The sequence below is a fragment of the Orcinus orca genome, chromosome 16 (genome assembly GCF_937001465.1).
Source record: "Orcinus orca chromosome 16, mOrcOrc1.1, whole genome shotgun sequence".
NCBI classification, from domain to species: Eukaryota; Metazoa; Chordata; class Mammalia; order Artiodactyla; family Delphinidae; genus Orcinus; species Orcinus orca.
In genome coordinates, this window is record NC_064574.1 from 5,204,514 (window position 1) to 5,231,451 (window position 26,938).

General features: G+C 54.9%; 1 protein-coding gene across 1 annotated transcript in view; it reads left to right on the plus strand.

Moving 5' to 3' along the window:
- The first annotated feature begins 386 nt into the window (after window positions 1–386).
- LOC125961406 (piezo-type mechanosensitive ion channel component 2-like) overlaps window positions 387–26,938 on the plus strand; it is a 44,292-nt gene continuing 17,740 nt past the window's right edge. The window contains exons 1-13 of the mRNA XM_049699177.1: window positions 387–560; window positions 2,100–2,196; window positions 3,527–3,648; window positions 11,620–11,730; window positions 11,898–12,024; window positions 18,187–18,248; window positions 18,630–18,778; window positions 21,517–21,664; window positions 22,870–23,080; window positions 24,244–24,406; window positions 25,242–25,389; window positions 25,886–26,074; window positions 26,418–26,457. Coding sequence (XP_049555134.1) covers window positions 387–560; window positions 2,100–2,196; window positions 3,527–3,648; window positions 11,620–11,730; window positions 11,898–12,024; window positions 18,187–18,248; window positions 18,630–18,778; window positions 21,517–21,664; window positions 22,870–23,080; window positions 24,244–24,406; window positions 25,242–25,389; window positions 25,886–26,074; window positions 26,418–26,457 — 1,741 coding nt within the window. The remainder of the gene's footprint in view (window positions 561–2,099; window positions 2,197–3,526; window positions 3,649–11,619; window positions 11,731–11,897; window positions 12,025–18,186; window positions 18,249–18,629; window positions 18,779–21,516; window positions 21,665–22,869; window positions 23,081–24,243; window positions 24,407–25,241; window positions 25,390–25,885; window positions 26,075–26,417; window positions 26,458–26,938) is intronic.

Below are 26,938 nucleotides of genomic sequence, written 5' to 3' on the forward strand. Positions count from 1 at the left end.
TGTACCTTGATTGGGGTGGTGGTTCCAGGACTGTATGCATTTGTCAAACCTCAAAGAATGACACCCTTAAAAAGGGGGATTTTATTGAATGTAAGTTGCCCCTTGATAAGCCTGACGCTGTGAAAGACCCTGGCCTCATGGAGCTTCCCGTCTCACGAGCACGGTCATGGGTCTCGAGGGTCTCCTGCTCGCTGCATTTCTCTCCCCTCCTCTGTTTTCTGCATGTCCTGCTATCTGAAGATGACCTGTGGGAGGTACCTTTGTGTCTGTCTAATGATATCCTCTTTCTTTTTCCCTCGCCTCTTCAATCTTCCAGCTCCTAACCGGACAGGGTCAAAGTCACTGTTTTTCGGTATCATTTCTGGTTTGTGCTTTGCCTGGTGTTTATGGCGGGAACGGCACGGATCCACATCTTGGGTGCCGGGTACCTGGTGGCCTTTGGATACTTCATGCTGCAGGGGAGCCACCTCCTCCTACAGCCTGTGAAGATCACTGTCCGGCCACGGGACTGCCTGGTCGCCTACTCGGCTCTGCTGATTGCTGTGAAGACGTTCCTGTCGGTACGATCTAGTCCTTCTTTCAAGGTGGCTCTTTGTTTTCCTAGCCTGACTGTCTTAATACCCTAAAAAAGGGACTGCCAAAATCAACAGTCATCTTAAAAGGCCTTTTTCAAAGATCTGTTTACCAAAGGTGGAAACATGTAAAACGATCCCCCGTGTGTCACGCACGACGCAGGCTGTGCTTCGCGGAGTAGCTTTTGTTGTTGAAGAGCTCTGAACCCGAGGAAATCAAGAGGGAAAGGAAGGATGTGCAATAGAAAACACGCTTCATGATCTAGCTAATCACCTGGAGATGATACCCCAGCGATCCTGGGGTGTGTTCACGGTGCTAGACCGTGGTAGCGTGCACATTTCAAAGGGCAAAGTAGAATAACACGGAACCGAGTAGATTAATGCAGCAGTTTGAAGGCTAGGAAAGTCATGGGTCTGAAACTGGAAGGGGTCTCGAGAGATTATTTGGTGCCTCCCTCCCTACCCCCGTCTTGTGTTGGTAGGACTTAAGATTTCCACATGAGAGATGCAGACAGAGAAGCACCAGAAGAGGCCAGCCCGGTACCACCTGCTAGTCTAGGAGACATTTGGGACGCCCCCCACCCCCCATCTCCAGACCCCAGTGCTGGTTCTTTGCCTGATTGGCCATCCCTTGGGCACAACTTGCAACCCAGCTACACATTAAGACTCCACTCAGCATAATGCAGTCATTCTTTTTTTTTTTTTTTTTTTTTTGCGGTACATGGGCCTCTCACTGTTGTGGCCTCTCCCGTTGCGGAGCACAGGCTCCGGACGCCAGGCTCAGCGGCCATGGCTCACGGGCCCAGCCGCTCCGCGGCATGTGGGATCTTCCCGGACCGGGGCACGAACCCGCGTCCCCTGCATCGGCAGGCGGACTCTCAACCATTGCGCCACCAGGGAAGCCCTGGAGTCATTCTTTGGAGGTCTCCAAGCCTCAGGTCATCATTCAGAATATTGGTCCTCATTGGCCCAAAAACTTCTGAGTGATTGCCTGTCCAATAAACTAGCTTTTACTGTAGTGGTGACAATCGTATCCCCAGTTTATCTTATTGCATCTCCACGGGCGGGGATACCACCGTGTCCTTTCGTATCATACATCTTAGGACTTCATCTTCTAATGGCTAATAGGTCTTCCTTTATAAAACTCACAGATCGTGAGAGCAGGAAGGAGTCTTCGGAGATGGCGTGGTGACTTTGCTGATGAGAACATTAGGAACGAGGGGAGGGAAGGGCAATAACCTTCCAGGGCCCACACCTTTGCTCACGGCCACTCAGCGGCTGACGCTCGGTTCCTCTCGACATGGAAGCTTCTTCCATGGGCTCTGGGTAAACCCCTCCTTACGTTCTTGGGGAGGAGGACGGTTAGGCCTCTTAGGCTGAGCAGCCAATTCTGCTCTTCTGGGGCACCAGCACACTCGAGGTTACAACTACGGAGACAAATGAAAGATGCCACTGAACAGCAAGGCCACGCCGGGGACGGTGCAGACACGGGCACGGCGAATCTTCCACACTCTTCCTCTCTTGCAGGTCGGCGCATGTGTGTACCTGGAGACTTTACTCATCTCCCACGGCTGGCTGGTCCACAGTTTCAGTCTGGACTGCACGGTCCCAGGGTACCAGTTAGGTAAGTCCCCCAGTTCAGCACAGCCAGTGCAGAGCCCGCCTGTGTCGTTAGGAAAATAAGATCAGAGGCACAGAAGAGTGGAAAGAATCATACAATGGTCACCCCCACTCCCCCCTAGATTTACAGATTATTTTGCCACCTTTTACTCTTCCTGTACTTGGGTGTGCGGACATATTTTTGTGAAATCACCAGGAGGAAAGGTGCAAACACCAAGACGTTCTCCTACATAACCACGTTCTTTTTTTTTTTTAACATCTTTATTGGAGTATAATTGCTTTACAATGGTGTGTTAGTTTCTGCTTTATAACAAAGTGAATCAGTTATACATATACATATGTTCCCATATCTCTTCCCTCTTGCGTCTCCCTCTAACCACATTCTTATCAGCTCATCCTGAGAAAACCAACTCCGGCTCCCCAGTCGCCTAATACTCAGTCCACGTGCTAATGCCCCCAGTTGCTCCTAAATGGGTCACGACAGCTATTTCTATCATTATTATTATTTGGACTCAGAATCCAGTCCAAGTTCACGGGCTGCATTTGACCGTGTTGCCAGACCACTGTCTCACGTGACATGGAGGGAAGCCCCGGTAGAAATTAAGAGACCACCATCCTCTCGGAGAAAATCCAGGGACCAAATGAAAAGAAGAGAGAGAGTGAGACTCTGCCTTGCGACCCGATGCCAAGGCAAGGGCACGGCACCCTCCAGCCGACGGCCTCTGGGCTTCGGGGAGTTTCCCACTCTGTACCAAGAGCCCTTCACCGCAGTTGGCAAAACTCCAGCCACGCCGCTGACTCCCGGGCTTCGGCCTGTTTAGAGAGGGAAGAGCCCCGGGTTCTGCCTGACTGGAGCTGTCAGCGGCTTCCTCTCATGAACCGAGGAAAAGGAGAAACGTGTTTATTTTAACTCTTGCCTCTGAGTGACATCTTCGGCTCGACTCTCCCTCTCTCTCTCTCTCGGTTTGTCAAGAAAACATGTGAGCTCACATATCTCATCTTTCACAAACAAGTCTGGCGCTCCGGGGCTTAATGCTGTGGCCACGGAGACAAGGTTTCTGAACATCCCAGTGAGACTGAGGTGGAAGGTTCTCAAGCCCCTTGGATCACCTCTCCCCCCACCCCCAGGCATCAGCTCCCTGTTTACCCCGGGCTCTGCCTGAGTCACCCCACAAGGAACCGGGAAGGGGATGCTGCAGCTCCAGGGCGGTGCTGGTGCAGATGGGGGGTTACCTCACCTCCTGGTGAGGAGCCCCAGCTCTCCCCATCCGGAGCGGTGGCCACACCCCAGGCACTGGCCACAAGACTCCCGGTTTCTCCTGTCTTCCATGCAGCCGTCCCCGAGGATGAAGCCTGTGATCCCCAGAAAAGGAAGCGGGGGTCCTGGGATGCCATGTGTTTAACCTTCCTGCTAATACAGCGACGGATATTCCTGAGTTATTACCACCTTTATGTGGTAGCTGATCTGGACGCTGCCAAAGCCTTAGCGTCCAGGTACCAGGAAACCCAGGAGAAAGGCACCAGATGTCAGGGGCTCGATTAGACACGAAGGAACATTTAGTTGAAAGATCACAACCCTTTGGAACTCTCAGAGACCTCAGGCCATCTCATCCCACCCCTCCCCTCGGCAGAGGAAGAGATGACACTCAGAGTGGGTCACCTGCCTGGGGTTGTCCATCTGGCCAGGACCAGAGCAGGACAGGTGCCGCCCCTCCAACATAACGCTGCTTCTTCCCAAGTCTGGGATCCGGTCCTGGTCATTTCCTTGGGGCCTCAAATTGTGTAGGGCCGTGAGATCCTAGGAGGTACTGACTTGTAAACACAGAGGAAGGGCAAGGGCAAAGGACCAGCTTCTCTCTCTGCCGACAGTAACCCCATGGCCGTGAGGGACCAGGCTCAGCTCAGAGTCGAAGGGGAGGTTGGCCGACTTCTGTGCAGAGCCCTCCCAGCCCTGCAGAGGTCCGGGGCTTTGGGAACCTCTCTAGGGAGCCCTGCTCATCCGAGTCTCAGGCTTCTGTCCCTGTTTACGTAGCTGCTTGACCAGCTTGCCCTTTGGCCCCTTCTAGCGACAGCTCCTCACCTGACATAAACAGATCATCCATCAGCCCTGGGGGCTACTCGCCTTCATTGATGGGAGTGACATTTGTGCCAAAGGGAAGAGACAGGCTCAGCCCCAAGTGGTCACACCCTCCGTTTCCGGAGTGCAGGCTAGCATTCTAGAACGCAGATGCGCCGCTGAGCACACGGTCCCCTCAAACTCCACTGCCTCTCACCCTGAGACCCGCCCAAGCACGGCCAGTCTTCCGGCAAGTTGCAAGCATCCAGTCCTATACAAAGTTTCCACGGTTTGTTGGGTGTTCTGTCCTCAATCTGTTGAGCTAAACTTGGTCTTGATGTTCTGGGGGCTTACGCTCTTCGGGGAGAAAGGAGAAAAGAATTCATCTTGAGCAGCCGGCTCGAGCTATCTTATTATACGAATTGATGTATGATTGACGCATGTCATCTTGACTTTTAGTGCAAAACCAGATTTGCCAACAGAATGTACAAAGACTTTCCCTAGATGTTCCCTATAAGCTACATATAAGACACATATGTAAGATACTTAAAATGCACATAAGATGATTTCTTAAATGTATTTTTTTGCCCACACAGGGGTGCTGAGCTCTGGGCGCTGTCCTTGAGGGAGACATTGGAACGCCGTGACGAAGATGAGAAAAAAATAAGACGAGAAAAAATCCCGATGGGTCATCACGAAGCAGTTATGTTGGCTTTTCTTTCTTCACCCTGGAAGCATGGCCCTTGCAAAGGAGCTGCCGTCTTATCACTTATTTCTTTCTTTGTTATAGACTTCCCCTTTTTCTTTCTTTTTCTTATTTTTGAATTTCACCAAGAGTAAAAGCCTCAGACTGGCAATGCGCCATTGCTCAGAGTATGGGGCAGTAACAAGCTGTGAGTGTGGGTCAATCAGGGGGTGGAGGCTGCAGAAATTGCAGGCTGATTCTTCCAACCCTGAAAACAAAGGCCGGGCTCTTGAGTGTGATGGGAACATGAGCTTCCCCTGGAAAGGTCCATCCCCTGATGTAATTCTTAGACGAGGAGGTGATGCTTTCTTTAAGCTCTTGGTGGCTCAGACTTTCTGCTTTGGCTAAAGTCACTGTTCCCCCAAAAGGCCATTTGCCTTCTTTGGTCTGAGCCTTGGTTCAGGCTGTCCCTGGCTAAGAGGGGACACCCGCTACCCTACTCAGCCCAGACCATGTTGCATCTTCCAATGTGCTACAACCCATGCACCCCAAGTGGTACCCAGGAAGGTTTTCAGTGGTCACGCATGTATGAATTTTTCGCTTAAAGGTTACATCATTTATCTTAATGCACTTTGGAGGGGGGCATATCTAGACCATCCAGTGAGTGACTTTAAGGATATTATTGCTTAGGATGAGACGAAGTTGTAAAAGTGAATGGACTGTAATCAACTTTAAAAATTAATTAACATTGGGGAAATCACGATGTGTGCATGATAAAGTTGGTGGAGCTCTGTTTTGTTGCCTGCTTAAGTCTACATTCTCAAACTATCTGAGACCAGCGAGACCCCCAACTCCAGCCCCTCAGCTGCCCGGCCGTCCTCTGCGGTTAGCGAACCCCCTTGTGAAGCCACTCCGCCTTCTGAAGCAGAGAGAAGTCAGCCCTTGTGCTCCTCCCACCATGGACCCCATGCACACCTGGAAGAGGATCCCATCCACGTGGGCGCCCGAGACACTGGTTGTTGGGCGGGGGCTCTTAACTAAGGGAAAGGTAGGAGGGGATATCGAGGCATCTCTTCCTCTGCCTCGGGTTTAGGGGAAAAGGCAAGCACGGAAACCAACAGAATGGCAAAGGTGTTCTGACCGCGGGAGAAGAGAAGGGCTTTCTCTGTTTGTCTTCAATTGCCAGGATGGAGAAAATCAAAGCGAAGCAAAAGAAAATTGCTGCTCTGAAGCGAACCTGCAGGAGTCCTGCCCACCTGGCGGTTAGCGCGAGCAGCCTTCGTTGAGAGGAAGGGGCCGCTGGGCCCTGCGCCCCAGGTGAGCTGCGGCATGTGACCTGCCCCGGGGCTTGAAACAGGGACAGTAAACTGAGCCCTCTGCCACCAGCACCTTCTCCCTGAAGCCAGCAAGAAAATGGGTCTCTCCCTTCAGAACTAGGGTATAGAGGTGTCTTTTTGTCTGATGCACCTGAAGAGTTTAGATTTAGAACAGTGCTTTGAGACGAAATTCTGAACCCCAACTGAAGTCCCAGAAAGGACCCCTCCCCTTTTGCAAAATAGAAACACACCTCGCCCAGAAACTGTTCTATCTGATTGGGCGCTGGATCTCTGGAAATCCGTGGATTACTTAAACAGCATTTTCTTCCTTTCAGTTTTGAGATTTTTTTTCAGAAAACATGACTTTCCCAAAGGGCCAGGTGGCTAAAGATGAAAGGCGTTTCATTTTTTATTGGTCACGAATTAGATAAAATACCTTTCAAAAAGTTCTTCCTTTTCAATTGGACAGGATTTGCTCTTTCTTTCGGTTGAACAAGTTGAAGAGAATAATGTCACCCCTTGGCTACCAACCACTAAGACGATTCCGTTTTATCTAGCAATTTATATGAAGAGTGTGATCTGTGGTTTAACCTTCCTAATTGGGGGAGACGCTGTCTGAATTAGTGACAAGACTGAATTATGGTGCTTTTAAGAAAAGAGATTCCATTTTAGTACTTTCGAGTTCCTGAAACCATTAGAACTGTTCTCCCCAAGTACCACCCAGCACAGACCTCCCTGGGAATCTCGTCAGCTTACGTGCCGGGCAGACTTGAAAACACATATTCTTATACATTTCCTTTTCAAATCTTATTTGCACTAAATGATTTGTCCAGATGAATCATTTTGTAAGGTTGGGGGTGGGGGGGCAGTTAGTAGATATTCAATGAGCTGATTTCTTCAGTAGATGATTCAGCCCTGATTCATTTTTAGAATAATCACAACGTGGTCCAGGGTGGGAATGGCTGATGAATTTGGGTTCTGTCTTTGTTTAGATGATCTCAGTACGAAAGAAAATGAAGAGGAGAAAAAATAGTGGCAGCCTTGGATGAAGCATCCTTCCAGTAAGTTGGGACCTAGAGCAAGGCCCTTCAGGAGACTGAGAATTGGGGGCCCATTGGAACCCTCCTCAGTTCCAGGGTTCCCTAAAATAGGCCCATTCTCTAGGAAATGCCTGTCGTTTTAGGCAGCAAGGATGTGGTAAGGAGGCAGGCAGTGGGCTCATGCCTGCTGCCCCAAAAGGACGCAAGAAGCCGTGTATGTGCCTTTGGGGAGAGTGGAGGAGCAGGGTCCTCTCCATCCGCCAGGGCAGCATGGGGCTGATCCGTAGATGATACAGGACCAGGGATGGGGAGCTTCTGCAGCGAAGGAAGTCGGGGATTTGGAGATTCCATGCTAACGAGGTAGATTGATAGTGAGGGGAGACGGAAATCCACAGGCCTCTAATGTGAAATGTCAATACTAATACATCATTTAAATCCAGTTAGGGAACCAGGTAGACCTGTTTTGACAGAGTTCCCTTCCGTTGTAGAAGGTGCTGGAAGGGAGGAAACCCCACACATAAAATAACGTGGCCACCAGGTCGAGGCGCCCAGCGTGTCTCCGACGGGGCCAGGCCTGTCCTGAGGTCTGTGGGCAAAGGGGCGGAAGGGCACTCGTTCCAGGTTGACAACTATGGCTTCCCTGAGACTGACAGCGAGGAAGAAGTGCCAGAAGAAGGAAGCGAGGCAGAAATAACAGATCATCGGCCAAAGCTCAGAACAGCTTTTTTTCCAGGTAACTTTTCTTTGAATTGGATTTGAGCTACTGCAGGCACAGGAGACGCCTCCTGTGGGCTGAACGGTCCTCACAGAGGATGCTCTTTCCTTAGAAGCTTCCATGGGTGCCAAAGGCATGGCTGGATCCGCCCGTGGTGGACCAGACTTTGTAGAACAACGGCCTAGAGCTTAACTTGAGCCTGAGTTTGTTTGGGGATTTCTAATTATCAAAAGAACAACGAGTGCTTTGGAGGTCCACCTCCCTGGATGCTGGGTGCTTGTTTATGTGAGATCAGGGTGTGATTCTGAGGGTATCTTCCCCACCGAAGGGGCTCCCTGCTGACTCTTGGGGGAAAGTGGTGGAATCATGAGGAAGCCAGTTAACGAGTCCTTCTGTATCAAATTGGTCAACTAGTCTTCTTGGTATAAATGACTCCCATTGCCACGGGCACATGCAAAACCAAGTGGAGAACAGGGGCGCTTATCTGGAGATGTCAACCAATATCTTTGGGGTATTTCAGGCAAAAGGATAAGTTATTTGAAGGTGTGTCTTGATCTCCTTTACCATGCCTATGCATGTGTGTCTCTGTGGCCTTCTATTATTTAGGGTTTTTTCTTAAGTGTACATTTTAGTTGAAATTAATTAATTACTCCAAAAAATATTGAAGGAAGAGCAAAAAATCCCATATATTACTTACTCTTTGCTCCTGTCTTAAGGGATGCGTTTTTCAATGTTTTTGCTTTGTTTTGTTTTTTGGCAAAGCCAGGACTACTTAAAGCAGACACGAGAAAGACCGTCACCCGTTTTAGCCTTTATACCAAGCAGCACTGACTTTTCCGGGAATGAGGAGCGAGATCATCCAGTGAAATTCCGTTTGGGTTTGACTTTGATGTTCCGATGTCTAGATGCAACTTTAAACATCTTTTAAATTCGCAAACCGCTCCTAAGAGCCTTTTCTCTTCTGAAAGGAAATTACTTGGAACAAATATGACATTGATTTTCCATCTCCCTTGATTAGTCTCATTCGGTCTGATTTTTATTATTTCAGGCTTACCAACAACGAGAATATACAGTTAGTGATGGTTCTAATTAGATTCTTTGACCTTTAAGGAAGAAAAGGAGGGTCTGGGCCCGGCGATGCCTGAAATTGCCGGGGAACAGAGCCGGGTTTACGACGGTCTCCCCGCAGCTCGCACGTGACGTCTGGACCAATAGAGCCACGTCTGCTCTGAGGATGGAGGAGGGATGGGGAGCCCCGGGGGGAAGAGGGGGCCCGGCGGTGCCACCCTGGAGGTACTGTCGACGGCAAAGCGGGGCTTGTGTGGTAACTTGGATCAATAGATGGTCGACTAGGAAACACTGGCGTCAATCAGTTCTGACTGGTGACTGGGTCCCTTGACAGCAAGTGGAGTGTGGAGGGAAGATGGGGACATGGGTGCACGTAGGAAGAATGGGGGATCTTTTATACACGCTGATGGTTGGGTTGGGGTGCCTCATGGAGGTGTCCTTGCTGCTTGGACAACGGGACATTTGCTGACGGGCCAACTTGTTATTCTGAAATATTGGGGGGAAGATATGCATTTTTCCAAGCCTGTTTTCCGTAATGGCTTGAACTTTAGAATGCATTGACCAGACCCAGGGAGAGAGAAATATGTGGTCTGTCAGGTGTCCAATCTTTCCTAAGTGAGGCATTCACTGGAGGTAAGCCCTGGGCCCTGACAAGTAGTGGTCAGGAGCCAGTACAAATTTGAAAGGCTTTCCTCTTTAGATGGACCTGGTCTGGGGAATGTCTGCAACGAAGATCAGGTGATTAGATATCAGTGCCGGTAGCGTACTGGCAACCCCAGTAGAGGGCCCGCAATGTTATGTATGTTTCAGGAGGACCGTAATTTCCATGACCCCATCGTCACGCCTGCCTTAGACACACAGACACCCTTACGGGGATGTAACGAACATTTACAAAAAAAGGTCAATTGAAAACAGACGGGAATTTCCAATCGCCGTCTATTTTGTTTTCCTTTGGTGATTCAGGAGGTGAGAGACGAGCAACTCGTGAGGCCGAAGTTGAGGCCAGAGCAGAGAATTCAGATGAATCCGGAGGTTCCCTGCCGTGTCCAAGACAGAAAAACAAAACTACAGGAGGCAAACCACGTCACCGATCAGGGCAGACCTCTGACAAGCTCACTCGGAGATGCAAGTGGGTAGAGTTCAGAGACGAGAAAAAGTAAAACTTGACCTTCAAGAGGAAACTGCTGGACTTCACCAGGCTTTTTTATATATGTTCCGCAGTGTCACTGAAGTGAGTAGGAAAAGGGGGTTTCACTGTGGGCTCCTGCAGCCCCAGCCCTTCTCAGCATCAGGTGGAGCCTTCGTTTCCGTGGAGAGGTCGCATTGAGAGGCTAGAGTGGGCCCTGGTCCCCTCAAAGGGCTTCTCCCCCTTGAAAAGTCATAATCGAGAAATGTGAATAGGCCTGAATCTTTGGGCATGGAGAAGACAGGCGCATGTTCACCCCAAGGTGACACCTGTAATCCCATAATCCCAACCTCGGGTGTCCACCCAGGCCCTACCGTGTGCCAGGCACAACCCGCGTACCCACAACGCCAACGGCCAGTTAAAGAGGGGGACAGGGCTTCCTTGGTGGCACAGTGGATGAGAGTCCGCCTGACAATGGAGGGGACACGGGTTCGTGCCCCGGTCCGGAAAGATCCCACATGCCGCGGAGCGGCTGGGCCCGCGAGCCATGGCCGCTGAGCCTGCGCGTCCGGAGCCTGTGCTCCGCAACGGGAGAGAGGCCACTACAGCTAGAGGCCCGCGTGCCGCAAAAAAAAAAAAAAAAAAAAAAGAAGAGGGGGACAGAGGGCTTCAGTGCCTTGCTCGAGGCCCCGCACCTGGATCGGGGCTGCGACCACCCGGCACAAAGCCAGACCCCAGAGGGGGTCTCCTCTTCTCGCTCATCCCTGCCTGTGGGCAGAGCGCCTTCTCCAGAGTCCCCTCCATCTCTCATCTCAAGTGACCCTTCCTTCAGCACAAGCCCGGGCGGCCTGCAGTCAGACCCGCTCCCATCCCCACTAGCTGGTGCGATCTGGGGCGAATTCCTTCACTCCTCTGGCCCTCGGTCTCTCCATTTGCAAAAGGAGGACAGTAGTAAGAGGACCTGAGTGAGAGGGTTGCTGTAGGATTAAAGGGCCAAACCATAAGATCACACCAGGGCCTGGTACACAGTAAGTGCCTAATTCGTGTTAGCTATTCAGAAGGCAAACAGTAACAGGGCGGCCCTCTCCTCGGGGGGAGGAGGGGTAGAGGCTAGCTGAGGGTGCTCAGATGCAAAGGCTGTCTCTGGGGCTTGCCCCGGCGCCCGTCGGCATCACCCGGAGGCCCCACTGCGGACAGGACCGCTACGTCTAGGGAAATTCTTCCCACGCGGCAGCCCCTCCAGACGCAGTTGGTGGACTGGACGGTGTTCACTGTCTTGTCGCTATGAGGCAAATTGACGAAAAGAAAGAGGGATGCTCCCGGTGGGGTTTCACGGGCTGTTTGGTTCTTGCTGTCTCCCCGCAGGAGGCCCGGCCCAGAGGCTCATCACCACAGCCCAGTTGTCCTGAGTGCTGGGACAGGTGCCGCTGGACGATGTCACTGTGGCTCTGCGCGCACTCAGCGGGGACAGCACCCCCGTGTCCGAGGCCCTGCGGGGGGAGCGCCACGGCTGGTGGCGAGCTGTCATTCAGGCAAGCTGGCATCTCTTGCCCTATCAGTTGCTTTTAATTACACCACGCCGACAGCTCTGAGAGTCACCTGGTCTGCTGACGCGTGACTTACGCCTCGCGTTAGCTCCTGGCGAGATGGCTGGAGGCCTCACTGCCCACCCCGGCCCTGCCACCCAACCTCCCTGCAGGTTTGGACTGTGGTGGCCGGCAGGGGCGTGCAGGGCTTCGCCACCTGCGTCCAGAACTCCCGCAGGGGACTCGGGGCCCCAGTGGGACAGCCCCTCGGCGATCCTAGCTTGAGTCCTGAGACGCAAGGTGCGAGGCACTGTGTTCCATCTGTTTTCTGTCATGGAGAGTAGACCGACCGGCTCTCTCCCCGCCTTCCCCGCCCTTAACCGCATCTGCTTCTCTCACTCTCTCTTTTTTTTCTTAATGTAACGATGATTTGAAATTTCTATATAGGGGAAAAAGGCCACCACAGAGAACATTCTGAGACGCTGCCATGCGCCATCGCGAGAGTCCCCACGAGCTGCCCCGGCCAGGAGGGAAGAGAGGCAAGAGGGGCGTCTGGACAGCAAAGGGTTACCTGGGACACCACAGCTGCCCCGGGAAGATAGCCCATTGCCTGGTGAAATGGCAAAGGGAACGGCCACAGGGGATCAGCACAGAAACACCCGCAGCTCCAGGCAGGGCCCCCTGAGGAGTAGCTGGAGGACCTCCGAGGTGGGGAACAGGTCGCCCTCACCTCCCAGGAGCCTCCCTGCCCTGGGACGATCTCAGGTGCCAAGGGTCCCCTGGGAAACCGCAGTCTCTCTGAAGGTCAAGACTGCGTTTTGTGGGCCAAGGACATTTAGAGAGCTGTAAAAGGGACCGTTTTTGCTAATGCCATGAAATTATACTCTGAGTCCGAATAACAGTGGCCCGCGGCAGGCAGAGATGTAATTTTTCTCAAATGTGAAATCTGGCTTTTAGAGAAGTTGGAGGCTGCCCCAGTGGGTGTTGACAGGGCCCCTTTTTCTGGGCATGTTAAGTGAGCTGCACGGGAGCTGTGACCTTGTAAATGGTCCCATTAAAATAGTCACCTGGGAGGCCTGAGTGGAGCAGTTGCCGCCTGCAGACGTGACGGGACGGGGGAGTGTGGGAGGGGTGCTTGGCGAGGAACCCGAGGAAGCTTGTCCCCAGACCATCCAACTCCTCAGCGGTGGCTGCATGTGTCCTAGACACTGTGGGACAGAGGAGGACAAAGCCGTGGTGATGGCTGTGTGGGCGGAACGGTGGCCTTTCCCTGTGCTGATCCCTTGCTGGGCTGGTCCTGAGCAGTTTTGTGTCGATTAACCCCCTTAGCCAGCAAGAACCCAGGGAGGGTTCACATTTGACACAAGCGGAAACTGAGGCCAGACAGGCCAGACAGTCGGTGTCTCAAGGTCACGCTGCGGCCGCATTCTGCCGTCTCAGTGCCGCTGCGTCGTGGACGTCCAGGTGCTGTGGGCGTCCAGGTGTTGTGGACGCAGCCCTGGCTGGTCCACCATCCCGGAAGGAACATCCCATCTTCCCTGCCCGAAAGCTGCCACCTTGACCCCTCCCTGTGTCCCAGGAGCCGTGGCTTCTCTCGCCCACCTTCTCCCCTTTCTCCGTGGCTTCTGTTCCCAGCCCGTCCCCTCCACTCCTCTTCGTGACCCAGCAGCCTGGGGTCTTCTTGGGTCTGCAGAGATCGTGTCCTCCTCCCTCTCCTCTCTTCACCACCAGGCTTCTTGTAAAGGGCGGAAGGTCAGTTGGTGCCTCACGCTTCCTCCCCACGACAGCTGCCCTATTTGTCCCTCGAGTTTTTACGGGACCTCCTGGGTTCGGCAGCCTCTGCTCTGCTGGCCCCTCCCCCGCTGCCCCCTTCCTGTCCCTTCTTGCTCTTCCCCAGCGCATGTCCTGAGCTCCAAGCCAGGGCTTCTACCCACTTAGGAGCCCTCTCTGACCTTGCAAAACCCAAGCGCATTACTTCCCTCTCCCCACGGGCTGGTGCCCCGCTGTGCTCCCAGCATGGTCTCTGTTGGCAAAAGCTCTACCCCAAAACTCATGCAAAGCCTTCACAGGCTGTCCAGCTCCCAGTGAAGGGTCCTGGGAGGAGATGCTAGCTTCGTTCTTTTCTTTCTTCATCGCATCCGGTTGGTGGGGGCATGGGGGCGTGGCACCCAGGGCTCTATTTTGACAATGTCTCTGGATTCCACCCGCATCCCCCCACCCTGTGCCCACGGCCCTGCTCAGACTGTCACTGCTTCTCGCCTGATCTACCAGCCTGTCCTCCCGGCCACCACCTCCTCCTTATGGTTCCCTCTCCACACCGACCTCAACTCACCCCAGCCTGCCCTTGTCGCCCCCTTTTTTAACCCTTCCAGCTCTTTCCTGGTTCTCCAGAATGAAATCCAAACCCTCAGCCTGGCTCGCGAGGCCCCTCGTGACCTGACGGGCTCTCTAGTCCCTGGGCTCCGTGTTCTTTGCGTTGCACGGGATCTAACAACGCATGCCCGGAATGCCCATTCTCCGGGCCTCTCTGCCTGGGGCGTTGCCATTCGTCCTTCCAGAGCCAGCCGAGCCGCCGCTCTGGGAAGCCGCCTGGCCCCCTGTCCTCCTCTGGACTTCCTTGCCACTTCAGAAGTGGCTCTCACCCAGACCCCGGGCCCCAGACCCGTCCTCGGGACGCCCCTGCCCCCTGCAACATGAGCGCTGTGAGGACAGGGGCCTGCTGTGTCCATCTCTGTGCCCCTGCAGCCCAGCTCAAGGTCTAGAACACAACAGCCTTTCAGTGTCTGCTGCTGGCTTGTTCGACAAAGCCATGCAGTCTTCATCAATGTTGCAGGAATACATCTCAGATCGTCCCAAGTGATTGCAAATTCCAGATGAGAGGAGTCTGGAATCAAAATCCATGAGCCTTTTTTTAAATTTTAGAATGTCCTTTGATGCAAATGCAATCGACTGGTCATCCAAGGTTTTAAAAAATGATGTCACATGAGATGGTAACGCACGGTCGCTGGGGCCAGCCGGGAGGGGGGAAGAGTGGAGGAGAAGATGATGAGGACGCCACCCCCGGCAGGTTGTCCCTCGCAGCCAGTGGGCTGGCGAGTCCAAGAGCCGCCCCCCGTCCCCGCCCGATAGCTGCCAACCTTCCTGTTCTATGCCACCCATTCAGAGAATCAAACAGACCAGCAGCTCCAGCAGAAGAGCTCCTTTTAGGATGTTGCCAGCTAGGCATCTGTAACTTAAAAGGCAAGAATCATCTGTGACCCAGGTCAGGAACCAGCACCTTTTTCCTGTCAATGCAGCAGCCCAAACTGCTGTCCAGGTTAGCAAGCTGAGCCAGGTGTTACACTACACACACCAGAAGGCAAAGCAAGTGGTTCTTTGAACTTGATTACTTGTTTGGAAATACTTTACTCAGTAGAGAAATTGTGAGCAAAGGCGCTTTCTTTGCAAATCACATATTTTTTAAAATGCATCTGGGGAGCGCCTGTGCAATAGAAAACTTTGTGGCTGAGTGCTCCAGGAAAGAGGAAAATTGCTCCCTGTGTAGAGTTTGGGGAAACACAGTTATTTTTACCTACTGGGTTTTCTCCAGGCCAGGCCACGCCCACCCCATCCAGGGCCGTGAGCCTGTCTTTCCTGGACTTAATGGCAAGGTGTCTTCCTCCCTCCAGGCTGCCCCAACGAGCTGGAGCAGTCGGACAGGATTTACCGGAGCCTGTGGCGCCTGGCGAAGCCGACCCTCGCCTTGCACCAGGCAGCGTGGCCAGCTCTGAGACGCTGTGCTATTTTATGACCATCCTCCACCACACGCTCCGCGCTTCCAACCTCTCCATGGTTCTCCCCATCTTGTCTTTCTTGCGGGCTGTGCTCTCTGTCCCCAGGCCCTCCAGATGATTTTGGATGGCAGCGATCTATTACACAGAGGTAGGTGCCAAGGAGGCCCCCTCGCAGACCCAGCTCCTGCCAACAGGTGGGCACCCGCCCACCCGTCTCCACCCCCCGTACCCCACACACCTTCAATGCAACCTCAGGGCAACACACTGAGTGCTCGTGTCCAGTGATGATGTGGCCGGGGGACCCAGAGAACGGAACCCCTAACGTTTCCCCTCCACACTCATGCCCTCCCAAGGGCAAGGTAGCTTTCGAGAGTCAGACACAGTGATGAACGGTGCTCCCACGGCACCTTGCACATGGTAGGTGCACGATAAACATGAGTGGATTTATCCCACATCATCTCTGGCAAGGCACGTCTGTATTATTTTAATTTTATTTTGTTTTTTGGCATCTTGGACATAACTTACCAGCAGCCCTTGCTCTCTGCTGCTCTTTCTGACTCGGATGCAACATTTGTAAACTTGGAGACAGCCTGTCCATGAAATTCGTTAGTGCAAAAGCTAAGTACCGGTCATTAGGTTGTTTCTCCCATCACATCATTTTTATCAGCCTGGGGGGGATGAATTATGACTCCCCTGCCCCCCAGAGACCTGGACAGGGAGGGAGGGGAGCCTCCTGGCTCTGGGTTCCCTCCTTCAGAGTCACTGAAAACACCCCCGGGGGAAGCAGCCGCCAGCCTGGGCTCTCTCTGGTCAGGCCCCCTGAGCTCTGCTGTCCTAGCATTTCTGAGCTAGGAAGAAAAATGTGGCTTAAAAAAACCAATAAACACCATTATAAAGAATATTTTAATCCACTGGGAGGAATATGCCTTTAAAAATCTGTGCTACATTTTGTATATATAAGTAGAGCCTCCTAATTGCAAGTGAAACCGATGATTTACTGCTTGTCACTGAGTCCAATAAAATTTAATTTCCCTAAAAGTCTTCCGACAATTTTGACTTTTAGTTAATACCATCTTGCACTAGAAGGCCTTAGTCTGGATAATCTGTGGGGTTCCACTGGGGCCTCTGGATAGGCTGTTTGGAAGGCAAGCCAGGCCTTGTCTCCGACTGTAGTGAGAGGGGACACTGGGTCTAGAACGACAGGTCTGAGGTCACTGACTGGGGTCCACCCCTCCTCCCTCGGTGTTTATCGGCATTTGCACCATAGCAGAAAGGACCATACTCTTTAATGTGCACGTGGCCTTTTCCTAATCCACCGTGAGTGGGGAGGTCTCCCCCATGATACCCCGTCACTGCCCCGGAATCACCTTCACCTCCTATGAATCTAAGGTGGTTCTCACGGGGCAACCCCTCCCTTCCTGCCCGGGTCTTTGAAGCGCCAGCTGCCGCCTGCAGGGCATAGCTTTCGATGGCCTTCCAACGCAGGGCACTTAATGGAGAGACAATCACAGACGCCGGCACCTGAACTTGTCTCGCAATGAACCGGGTTTCACTGGCCTAGAATCAGCTGTGGCCGCCTCACGGGCACTCTTATCGACAGGGCTGATTCTCTCGGTTCAGATGCACTAACAAAAATATGTTTTTCTGCTCAGGGAATTACCGAGGGTCAAACTGGTTTAGATGTTCTAAACCAGCCCTGTAATTTTACAGACAAGGAAACCAAGAGGGCATTGGGTCCAAGGCAGAATTTAAGACGAGGGCTCGAGTCCATACCACGTTTTGTACATTGCGTGGTGTGCGGGGGGTCCTCCATCCACGGTTCTGCCCCTGGCTGCCCGCACTCCTGGGACAGACGAGTAGCGGCCACCCCCTGCCCACCCCCAGGAGAGAGGAAGCGCCTCTCCACTTCCTGCCCTTCCAAACAGAAGCAAGGGGTGGGGGTGGGGGGGCCTCCAGGCAAGAGGCTGTTCACCTAGCTGAAGAGCCCGACGTTTAGAAGTTTGTGAAACAGAAGCTTTCAAGAAACTCTGCGTGGCATGATGGATGCTTGATAACACAGCAGCGCTGAAAGGCTGGCAGCTTCGGGTGACCTTTCCTGCTTGCCAAAGGAAACAAAGCCATTTTTGAGCATTTTCAGCATAAAGAAGTCTCTAAAAATCACTACTCCGCTACTGGCTTGTGAGAGGGGGCAGGCTGGGATAGCCGCCTCAATCTGCCTGCCACGCATCAAATTGATTTAGCAGGCAACAAGTGTCAGGAGAAATTAGAAAGGGAGTGAGAGCTCAGAGAAATTAAAAAAGGTTGACCAACCTTCAGCAGCGTCACATGGGGCCAACTTACGTATTCACGGTGGTTTCTTATTTCCTTTAATCTCTAGCCTCTGCTGATGACCAGACAATTCCTTACATTTGTGTAGCCTGGCGGCCCATATAAAGAGCCTTCCTGGGCATTCACTTGTTTTAGGGGTGCGTGTGTGCGTGTGTGTGTGTGTGTGTGTGTGTGTGTGTGTGTGTGTGTTTTCAGGCCAGTTGCAATGACCTTGCCTCTTTTTCCTTCCCTTATTCAGGCCACTGTTGTGGTCAAATACTTTTCGCAGTTTGGACTCTTTCCCTGGACCACAAAACACTATGCTGGCATCAACAGGGAAAAGCCGTTTGCTCTGCCCAACGTCATCGGGGCTGAGGAGCAGGCCGGGCGGTGCTGTGCGACCTGCAGCCGCTGGCCCTGTTCTTGCATCGCTCCACCGTGAAGGTGCGTCCACCTCGAGAAGGGGGCTGTGACCTTTGACTGCACCCTCCACATTTGCTAGTCATGAACAAGAGAGGCGGACTGGCCGAGGGCGGAATACCTGTCCCCGCCCACCAGACGAGGAAAGGGAGCCCCCCTGCCCCGGACATCTCAACAGCAGAGACTGATGATTGAATTTCGGAAGCCTGGCTCAGCCTCCGGTCGTACGGCTGCTCTGTTCCCCGTTGGAGTGTGTTTCCTTTCCAGTGAAGTTTTGAATCATTTGGTTTGAGACTTTCCCGTTCCCGGTAACCTCACGCAGGAGGCTGCACTGCAGCGTACGCCTGCCTCCTGGCTGCACTCGCAGGCCCTTCTCCCCACGCCCCAACCTCCCCGCGGCCTCAGAGCCCCTCGCCCCTTCCCCTGCTCTCCCCATCCGGCCCTGCGCTGCGGAGCCTTCTCCCCGGCACCGTCCTGGCCTTCCCTGGAAACCTCCTTCCCCTCTTCCTGCCAGGGACTTACTCCCTCCTCCCCACGGAAGGCTGGACGGGACGGTGAGTTAGACAGCACGGGGAGGGCAGTCTGCTCCACAGAAGGCCGGGCCCTCCTTTCCTGAAGCTGCCCGGGGATGCGGCCCCTTTGCTGCATCCTCTTCCCTCATGCCGCTCATCTTTGCTGCCCCCCGGGTCCCCCCTCCCCCACGCCGGGGCTCCTGCGTGCGGGCCCCGCCCCCGGCGCAGGGATGCTGCCCTGAGCCCAGCCGAACCTCCACTCTTCGGTGGCTGGAATCCAGCCGGGCGGAGTCAGGAGAGGGGGTCAGGACTGGGGGGAATCCTGCCCATCCCATGCCCTGCTCACAGCCCAGGGACCCTCCTGTGGCCCAGGTCCTCTGTCTGCCTTTGGAGACGCCCCAGATCAACTGTCTTCAGGGAACTTTGAGAGCCTTTGCCGACTGCCAGGCTAACTGATCATTGGCTCCATGGTGGCCAGAACGGAGAAGACGGCCGACCCCTTGCACCCTCTGGACCCCTGGGCTGAGGCCCCGCTGCCTTGTGAGGTCTGCCTCAGAGAGGGGGTCAGTGCCCGCTCCCTCCTGGCCCTTCCCCCTCCCTCCTACAGACACTGGTCCCCGCCCCCTCCACAGCCCCGCCCCCACCTCCCCCTGGTCCCTCCAGGGCTTGGGGCTGTGGGACCAGCTGCCATGGGACCAGGCCATTGCAAGGGGGAGAAGAGTAGGAGGGAGAGAAGAAAAGGCAGCAGAGAGGCTCCAGGCGATGGGCACCTCCAGAGACAGGCCAGCTGGACCCCTCCTCCCAGGAGCTGCCATCGCCACTGCCAGTCCCCTGCTGGGCCTTCTGGAGGCATTGGTGGGGCGTGGGATGTAGAGGTAGGCTGGGCCCCAAGCCCCCCAAGGTCTGGCCCAAGGAGGAGTCCTCATTGGTCTCAACCCAGCTGCAGAGTCTGGGAAAGTGTAGGCCATTGGGGTCCCCAAATCCCTGGGCTGGGAGAGGGTCTGCGGTCCCCTTGTCCTTGCCCAGTGCCCAGGCCTCCCCATCGGCTTCCTCAGCCTGCCAGGCCTTCCTCTCTGCAGCCTGGGGTCCAGACCAGGGCCCTTGGTATCAGGGAGGCAACAGCGGGAGCCCCTGGCCCGGGCCCAGATGCTGGCAGCAACCACGTGACACCAGTTCCCTCCCTCCCAGCCTGAGGGTGGGGGCAGGGTGGCCCCGGCCAAAACAGCTTCTGGAGGAAAAGGTCAAGGGGAAGGCCTGTGTCATTATGTCTTGCCAGGGGGTCCCCAAGACCTAGGGTGCAGGAAGAGATGGGGCCTCCTCAGGAAGCTGCCGTTCAGACAAAAGCGGCCCAGCAGAAGCTTGTCGGGGCCGCCGCTGCGGGAAGCCCAGAAGCTGGGGCTTAGAAGGTGATCCAGGAACTCCTTCTGGAGCATTGGGACTGGGAGTCCGGAGGGCTCCCATCCTTCCCCCTTCCTCACAGACAAGAACGTCACTGCCGGTAGATCTGGCATGAAAAACATGGCCTCATGGTTACTGGGGAGCCGTGTGCTTCTGGGTGAAGACCAGGGCCCACATCTTCCTGGGCCACAGGAAAACACCATGTAGGAGCCAGATCCCAGACTTGCGTCTCCTGTGACCTTTCCTTCTCGCTGGTCTGTCTGTAGGACTGTAGCGGAGCGTGTGTCCATCCTTGCTTTTGTCCAGGCATTTCTCAATTCATACTTTGGTCTCTCCTTCTGTCTTTCCAATAATCCATCCACTTAACCATCTTTGCATTTACCCATCTTTCCGTCTTTCCATCTTTCCTTCTTCCATCAATCTATTGACTCTGGATCCAAACACTCTTCCTTCCTTCTTCCCATCCATCCATCCATCCATCCACCCACCCAACCACCCACCCATCCACCCATCCATCCATCCACCCATCCATCCATCCATCCACCCATCCATCCACCCATCCACCCATCCATCCACCCATCCATCCATCCACCCATCCATCCACCCATCCACCCATCCATCCACCCATCCATCCATCCATCCATCCATCCACCCACCCACCCATCCACCCACCCATCCATCCACCCATCCATCCACCCATCCATCCATCCATCCATCCATCCATCCACCCACCCATCCATCCATCCACCCATCCATCCATCCATCCATCCACCCACAGCCACCTGCCTGCCCTCCTGTTGCTCACCTGTAGGATTCCCTGTATATCACAAACAATCAAACATGGCCGCTGTGCTGTCTCATCCTCAGAGCTGTTCCACACTGACTCCCACACTTTACCCTTGCAGCCACCCCATGGCGTAGTCAGGCCAGGGCTCATCAGCCCCGTTGGGCTGGTGCGGAGCCGGAAGCTTGGCCACAGAGCTACTTGCCTCGTGTCACACAGAGAGAACCTGGCAGGGAGGCGGGTCCCCCACACTGAGCTCTTCTCCAGTCCGCATCTCACTGGCCTTTGGTTGAGACCCTCGAGAGCTTACGGTTGGGTTAGTGATTAGGTTGGACCTCAAGCAACCAGCCCTCAAGGGGGTGGAGATGAAGACATCAAGAGACCGCAGCACGGCGGTCACTCGGGGGTCGGTCCCTGCATACCAGGGCAGCCTCCCCTGTGCCCTGTGAGAATACAGGTGTTAGGAGAATGAACCTGTGTGTGGTCCTCAGCCTCCGCATCTGTCAGCTGCGACCTCCTCCCAGAGCCTTCTGGCCAGCACTGGTTGAGATGTGGTCAACCAGGAGGGCAGCCCTCGGCATCACCCTCTCTCCCGCAGGACCCTCCAGATCTACCACTCCATCCACCAGTTCTTCTCCAACCTCCGCCGGCCGCCAGCCAGCCGGGAGCGCAACGTGTACACCTTCGCCTTCCTGGTGGAGATGCTCAACTTGGCCGTTGTCCTCTTTGGCTACTGGGCCTTTGGGGTGAGCCCGCAACCCCGGGCCCGCACAGCCTTCCAGACTGCCCAGCTCAGCACTTGGCTTTCCTGCGAGCCTCCACCCAGACATCTGGGCTCCTGGGGCTGCAGTGACCCTCCGTAGTCAGGGGTGGGTGTGGCCGTCAGTTCCTTAATAACCAGGCAGACGACAGGCTTTCTTAATAGCAGAGGGTGGTCTGTCTCACTCCCCCCACCCCCGGTTTCTGTCCCTCTATTTAGAATAACAATTCCACCAACTTCATTACTGAAACGGATCTTGCTTTCCATGCCCCGTCCAAGTTGCTATGTCGCTGTTTTATTGCTTCTCTGAAAAGCCCCTACTAATTAAGGTGAAAGCCAGATACAAGTGGGGCAGGGGCTGCAGTGCGGGCATAGGGTCTCCTCCAAGCTGGCGGCATGCTTCTCTGTCCAGAGCTTCTGCCCCCGTCCCACTCCACCGCCCACCTCGCGTGCTGAGAATTCATCAAGGCCCAGACCCTCACTCCAGGAACTGGGGCCGCTTGCCAGCCAGAGTGGGGCTGGAGGGAGGACAAGCCTACCCCGTAGCTCCCTCAGCTGTGGCCTGTGCTCCGTGGTCCAAGGGGAGGGGGGTGGTGACAGTGGGAGCAGACAGAGTCCCCTCCAACTTCAGATTTTGGGGGGTGAGTTCTGCTCTGTGTCTTGGGGCTCATGGAATTGTGAAGGGCAGCCCCAGCTCTCAAGGAACTGAGCTTTCAACTGAGGAAACAGGACACGTATCTGGGAGCAGCAAACCACAGTCCAACTGGAGGGCATCCAGCCTCCATGAGGCCAGATGGGGTCCTGGGGCTCGTAATGAACCCCCTCTGCTTGGGGATGGGAGGGGACGGGGAGGGAAGGTCAGGAGGCTTTCTGGAGTCCAGCAGCATCAGAACAGGCCTTGAAGGGCAAGACAGGAATGAGAGAGAGAAGAGCAGCGGAGCCCAGGGTTTTCAGGGGCCGAGGGAGGGACCCAGGTGCAGGGAGGGACGTAGTAGTGCGAAGCCTCTGTAATAGAGGACTTGGAGGCTGGCACACAGAGTGAGGGGAAGAGGGGCCCCCGAGATCCAGGCTAAGAAGGGAGATGCCTCCTACAGCGCCGGAAGCGTGAGGATGGCGGGGACGGGGGAGGGGGGCGCTCTCGGCCACACGTCCCCCCGCCAGCCGCTTCCTAAGCCGCCCTTCTGGCTCCAGTGGAAAGAGTCAGCCGCTGACCTGGCGGAGTCGCTCTTGGAGGAGACGGTGCCCAAGGCCTTCCTGGCGATGGGGCTCATCCAGTTCGGCACGATGCTGGGGGACCGGGCCCTCTACCCGCGGAAGGCCTTGCTGGGGAAGTGTGCCTTCCAGGTCCTGGGAGTCCTCCGCACCCACTTCTGGCCCTTCTTCATCCTGCCTGGTGTCACCAGAGGTACCCTGACTGCCTTGCCGGCCCTCCTTTCTCCCTCCCCACCACCCCCCCACGCCCCCGGCCAAAAGAAAAAAGGCAGGGCTTCCCTGGTGGCGCAGTGGTTGGGAGTCCGCCTGCCGATGCAGGGGACACGGGTTCCGGGAAGATCCCACATGCCGCGGAGCGGCTGGGCCCGTGAGCCATGGCTACTGAGCCTGCGCGTCTGGAGCCTGTGCTCCGCAACGGTAGAGGCCACGACAGTGAGAGGCCTGCGTACCGCAAAAAAAAAACAAAAAAAAAAGAAAGAAAAAACGCAAAGATCCACCTGCACGGGGAGCATCTTGCAATTCTGATGGAGTGAGAAGCAGAGGACTGGACCGCTGATGTATCCCCGAGCAGCTCTGTAAATAAACTCGAGAAATATTTATCAGGCCTCGTAAACCTCCCCCAGGGACGCCCCTGGCTCAGCCCAGCTGTACTTTCGTTCCCTCCCTGCGAAAAAGGCCAACGCTGGGCCTGCCAGGGAGACTAGGAGATGGCCGGGTTCCAGCTGAGAAACGGCGGGGGACGCAAGGTGGCATTGACCTGCCACCCCAGGCCTGGGCTCCAAGCCCAGATTTAGAGCAGCAGAGACATCAAACCTCCCCTGGACCCCAGGGCCTGGCTCGAAACTTGTCTCCAGAAGAGACGCTTGCAGCAAACTCGCTGGGGGCTCATTTCTCCCCGTTCTGCCAAGAAGCACGTCAAGAGCTTCCCGAGGCCCTTCTGATTAGATGATCTCCTTTCGGCCCAACGAAGAAGATTTAAGGATTATCTTAAGAATAAGTCAGCAGCCGAGCCGCAGACAGCCCGAGCGGGGCGAGGTTCTGACACCTGCAGCTGCGGCCCTGGCTCCTCTGTCAGGAGTAGGTGAGTGGAGAATAAAAACTTGCCTTTTTCAGGAAGTAAAGGGAGCCCAGGTGTCCCCAGAGGCCACCTGCAAATCGAATCATTTGAGGAAAAATAGTGTTACTTTTTTCTTCCTTTCTTCCCCAACTAACAATTATGCTTGAAATAATAACCCCAGTTTTCCTCCTGGCTTTGATGAGCTCAGTGCACTGGGTTCCTGAGCCCCCTCCTATTCCTGGGCGGGGCTGTGGAGGCCCAGGTGTGACTGAGATGCTCCCCTTCTCTGGGCGTTTGCAGGAGGTTTAATCTCAACCACGTGGCTCAGATCTGGTACCTGGTGAAATGCATCGACTTTGGCCCATCCGCCTACCAGATCAGGTGCGGCTACCCAAACCAGATCCTCGGAAATTTCCTGACCAAACACTTCAACCTCATCAACCTTATCTTGTTCAAAGGGTGAGTAGAGAACGGAGCTTCAGATGTACCTGGCAGGGGCCCACTGGGGCTTGCAGGGCCCATCCAGGACAAATTCTGGGCCCATGTCTGGAGGGACGGAGTCTCTCTGATGCGACCACGTCCGAGGGGGTCCTGGGACCCCTGTGTAGGCTGAAACAGGACAAGAGGGAACCGGCTGTGTTTGCACATCTTCCCTGCACACTCTCTCCTCACTGCAGCGCACGAGACCCCGTGGCCCGATCCTGCCCGCGTCTCCTACCTCACTTCGCATCCTTCCCTTCTGTGGGCCCCTGTGGCCACTCTGTTCCCAGACTGTGTCCAGCTCTTTCTAACCTCTGGGGGGGCTGCTGTCGTGGGAATCCTCATCCCACCCCCTTCCACAGAGCTGCCTCTGTTCATCCTTTAGGTCCCGGCATAAAGACCCTCCCCAGCTGCTCAACTGGAGTGTCTCTGCCACTCCCTTTTGCTTATTTCCTTTGTAGCACTTACCACGATCTAGAAACGTTTAGCTACTTAGTGTCGGTGTCCGCCAACTAGGATGTTCTCTCGCTCTTGTTAACCCGCGTAGCCTAGATACTTAGCATGGGGCCTGGCAGAGTGTAAGATTACTTGCTGAAAGGATGGAGGATACATGGGGTGGCTGGGATGGGGTGGGATGAGATGGGAAGAGACAGGATAGGATGCATGAGATGGTGGATGGCACTGGACGGATGGATGGGGTGGGGGAAGGGCAAGGACGAGATGCAGTCGCATGGACAGGTTGGATGGATGGGTGGGCTGGACCCCTGGGTGGACCAGTGCCCTCCAGCCTCACAGTGGTCCTCCCTGCTCCCAGGTTCCGCCTGGTACCTTTCCTGCTGGAGCTGAGGGTTGTCATAGACTGGGTGTGGACTGACAATGCCCTCAACCTGTCCAATTGGATATGCCTGGAGGACGTGTATGCCAACATCTTCATCATGAAGTGCTACCAGGAGTCTGAGAAGGTGGGCACGCGGCAGCTCCTGCCTCTCAGGAGGCTTGGAGGTGGCGGCTTTCCTGGTCTCAACCCCGTCCCCCCGGAGCAGTGAGGTTCCTGCCCTGCCCAGTGGGCCGGGTGCTCACCTCATGGCGTGGCCCAGGCCCTGCTTCACTCGGGGCTCAGGAGTTTGTAGGATATCCTCCATAAATGGCAGACTTTATGTTAAGTTCTCCCAGCATCATCTCACGGATGCCCAACCCCCCTGAAGAAGCAGGTACCATTTTTTCCCATTTTACAGAGAGGCAGGCAGCTCAGCATGGCTTTGGGTTCAAGGTCACATGGCTGGGAAGAACGAGGGGTCGGCACTTGGGTCCAACTCTCTCTGACCCCAGCACTTTGGACCACTAGACATTCCCTGAATTGACCACCTTCCCCCAACTTTGGGGGGGAGTCACTCACCAACCTGTCCCCCATTGAGTCTGTATCTGCCTGGCCCTGACCTGCTGCCCCCCCTTCTGCAGAAATACCCCCGGCCGCTTGGGCGGCAGCAGAAGAAAGCCATGAAGTACAGGGTTGGATGCATCGCCATGTTGGCTTTGGTCTTCCTCATGTGGTTCCCCCTGGTTTTCATGGCCCTGTTGAAGACAGTGGGTGGGGTGACCAACCAGCCCCTGGATGTGTCGGTCAAGATCGCCATCAACAGCTACAAGGTGGCTGGAGGGGAGGGGGGAGGTGCCGGCACCTGCTTCCCAGACCGAAACGCTTGTTCTCCAAGCTGTGGTCCTAGGTGTGGGTTCAGAGCTTAGACCGGCCTCTGAGCCTTCGTTCCTGTTCTTTCCCCCACACGTACCCTTCCCATTTCCTCCTCCTGCTGGTTTCAAAAGAGAAGAGATCTGAGTCTCTTCCTCAAGTCTGGCCCCTCGGCATTTTAGCTCATTGCAGCTTGTGTGTTTACTTCCAACGCTCATCACCCCAGAGAGCACAGAAGTTCTTTGGGCACAGCTCGGCCAGTTTTCTGAAGCCCACCTACCCCACTGTCCTCCTTCCTCCCAGACCCTGTTCTCCATGAGCGCTCAGCAGCTCATGGAATCTGGTCGCCTTCTCGGATGCAGACTATGACCAGCTGACCCAGCAATACGCCCTCCATCCCGTGAGCGTCTCCCGAGCCCAGGGGGGCCACCGGGCACCATGCATTTCCTTCTCCCATATCCCGACCAGATATCAACACTTCATAACGCTCCAATTGTTAAAATGCAATAGACCTGGCGTGGGAAAGGGGCAAATCCATGCAACGAGCGCACAGACATGAACCCAAACGACGACCAGAGGCGCACCGTGTCCTGATGCAGGTTCGCTTCTCTCCCTCTGCCCCCAGCCCGCCATACAGTTCCTAGTGGATTTCAGACCAGAGGACATCGTTCTCGCCAAGATCAGAAGTCAAGCTGTGGGGCATCAGCCCCGCTGACCAAATAGCAATGGTCCAGGAGCTCGCCAACGCCTCTGCCATCTACATCACCACCTCCTAGACCGCTCAGAGGTAATGTGGCGCCACCCAAACCCACAGCCCCGTCTTA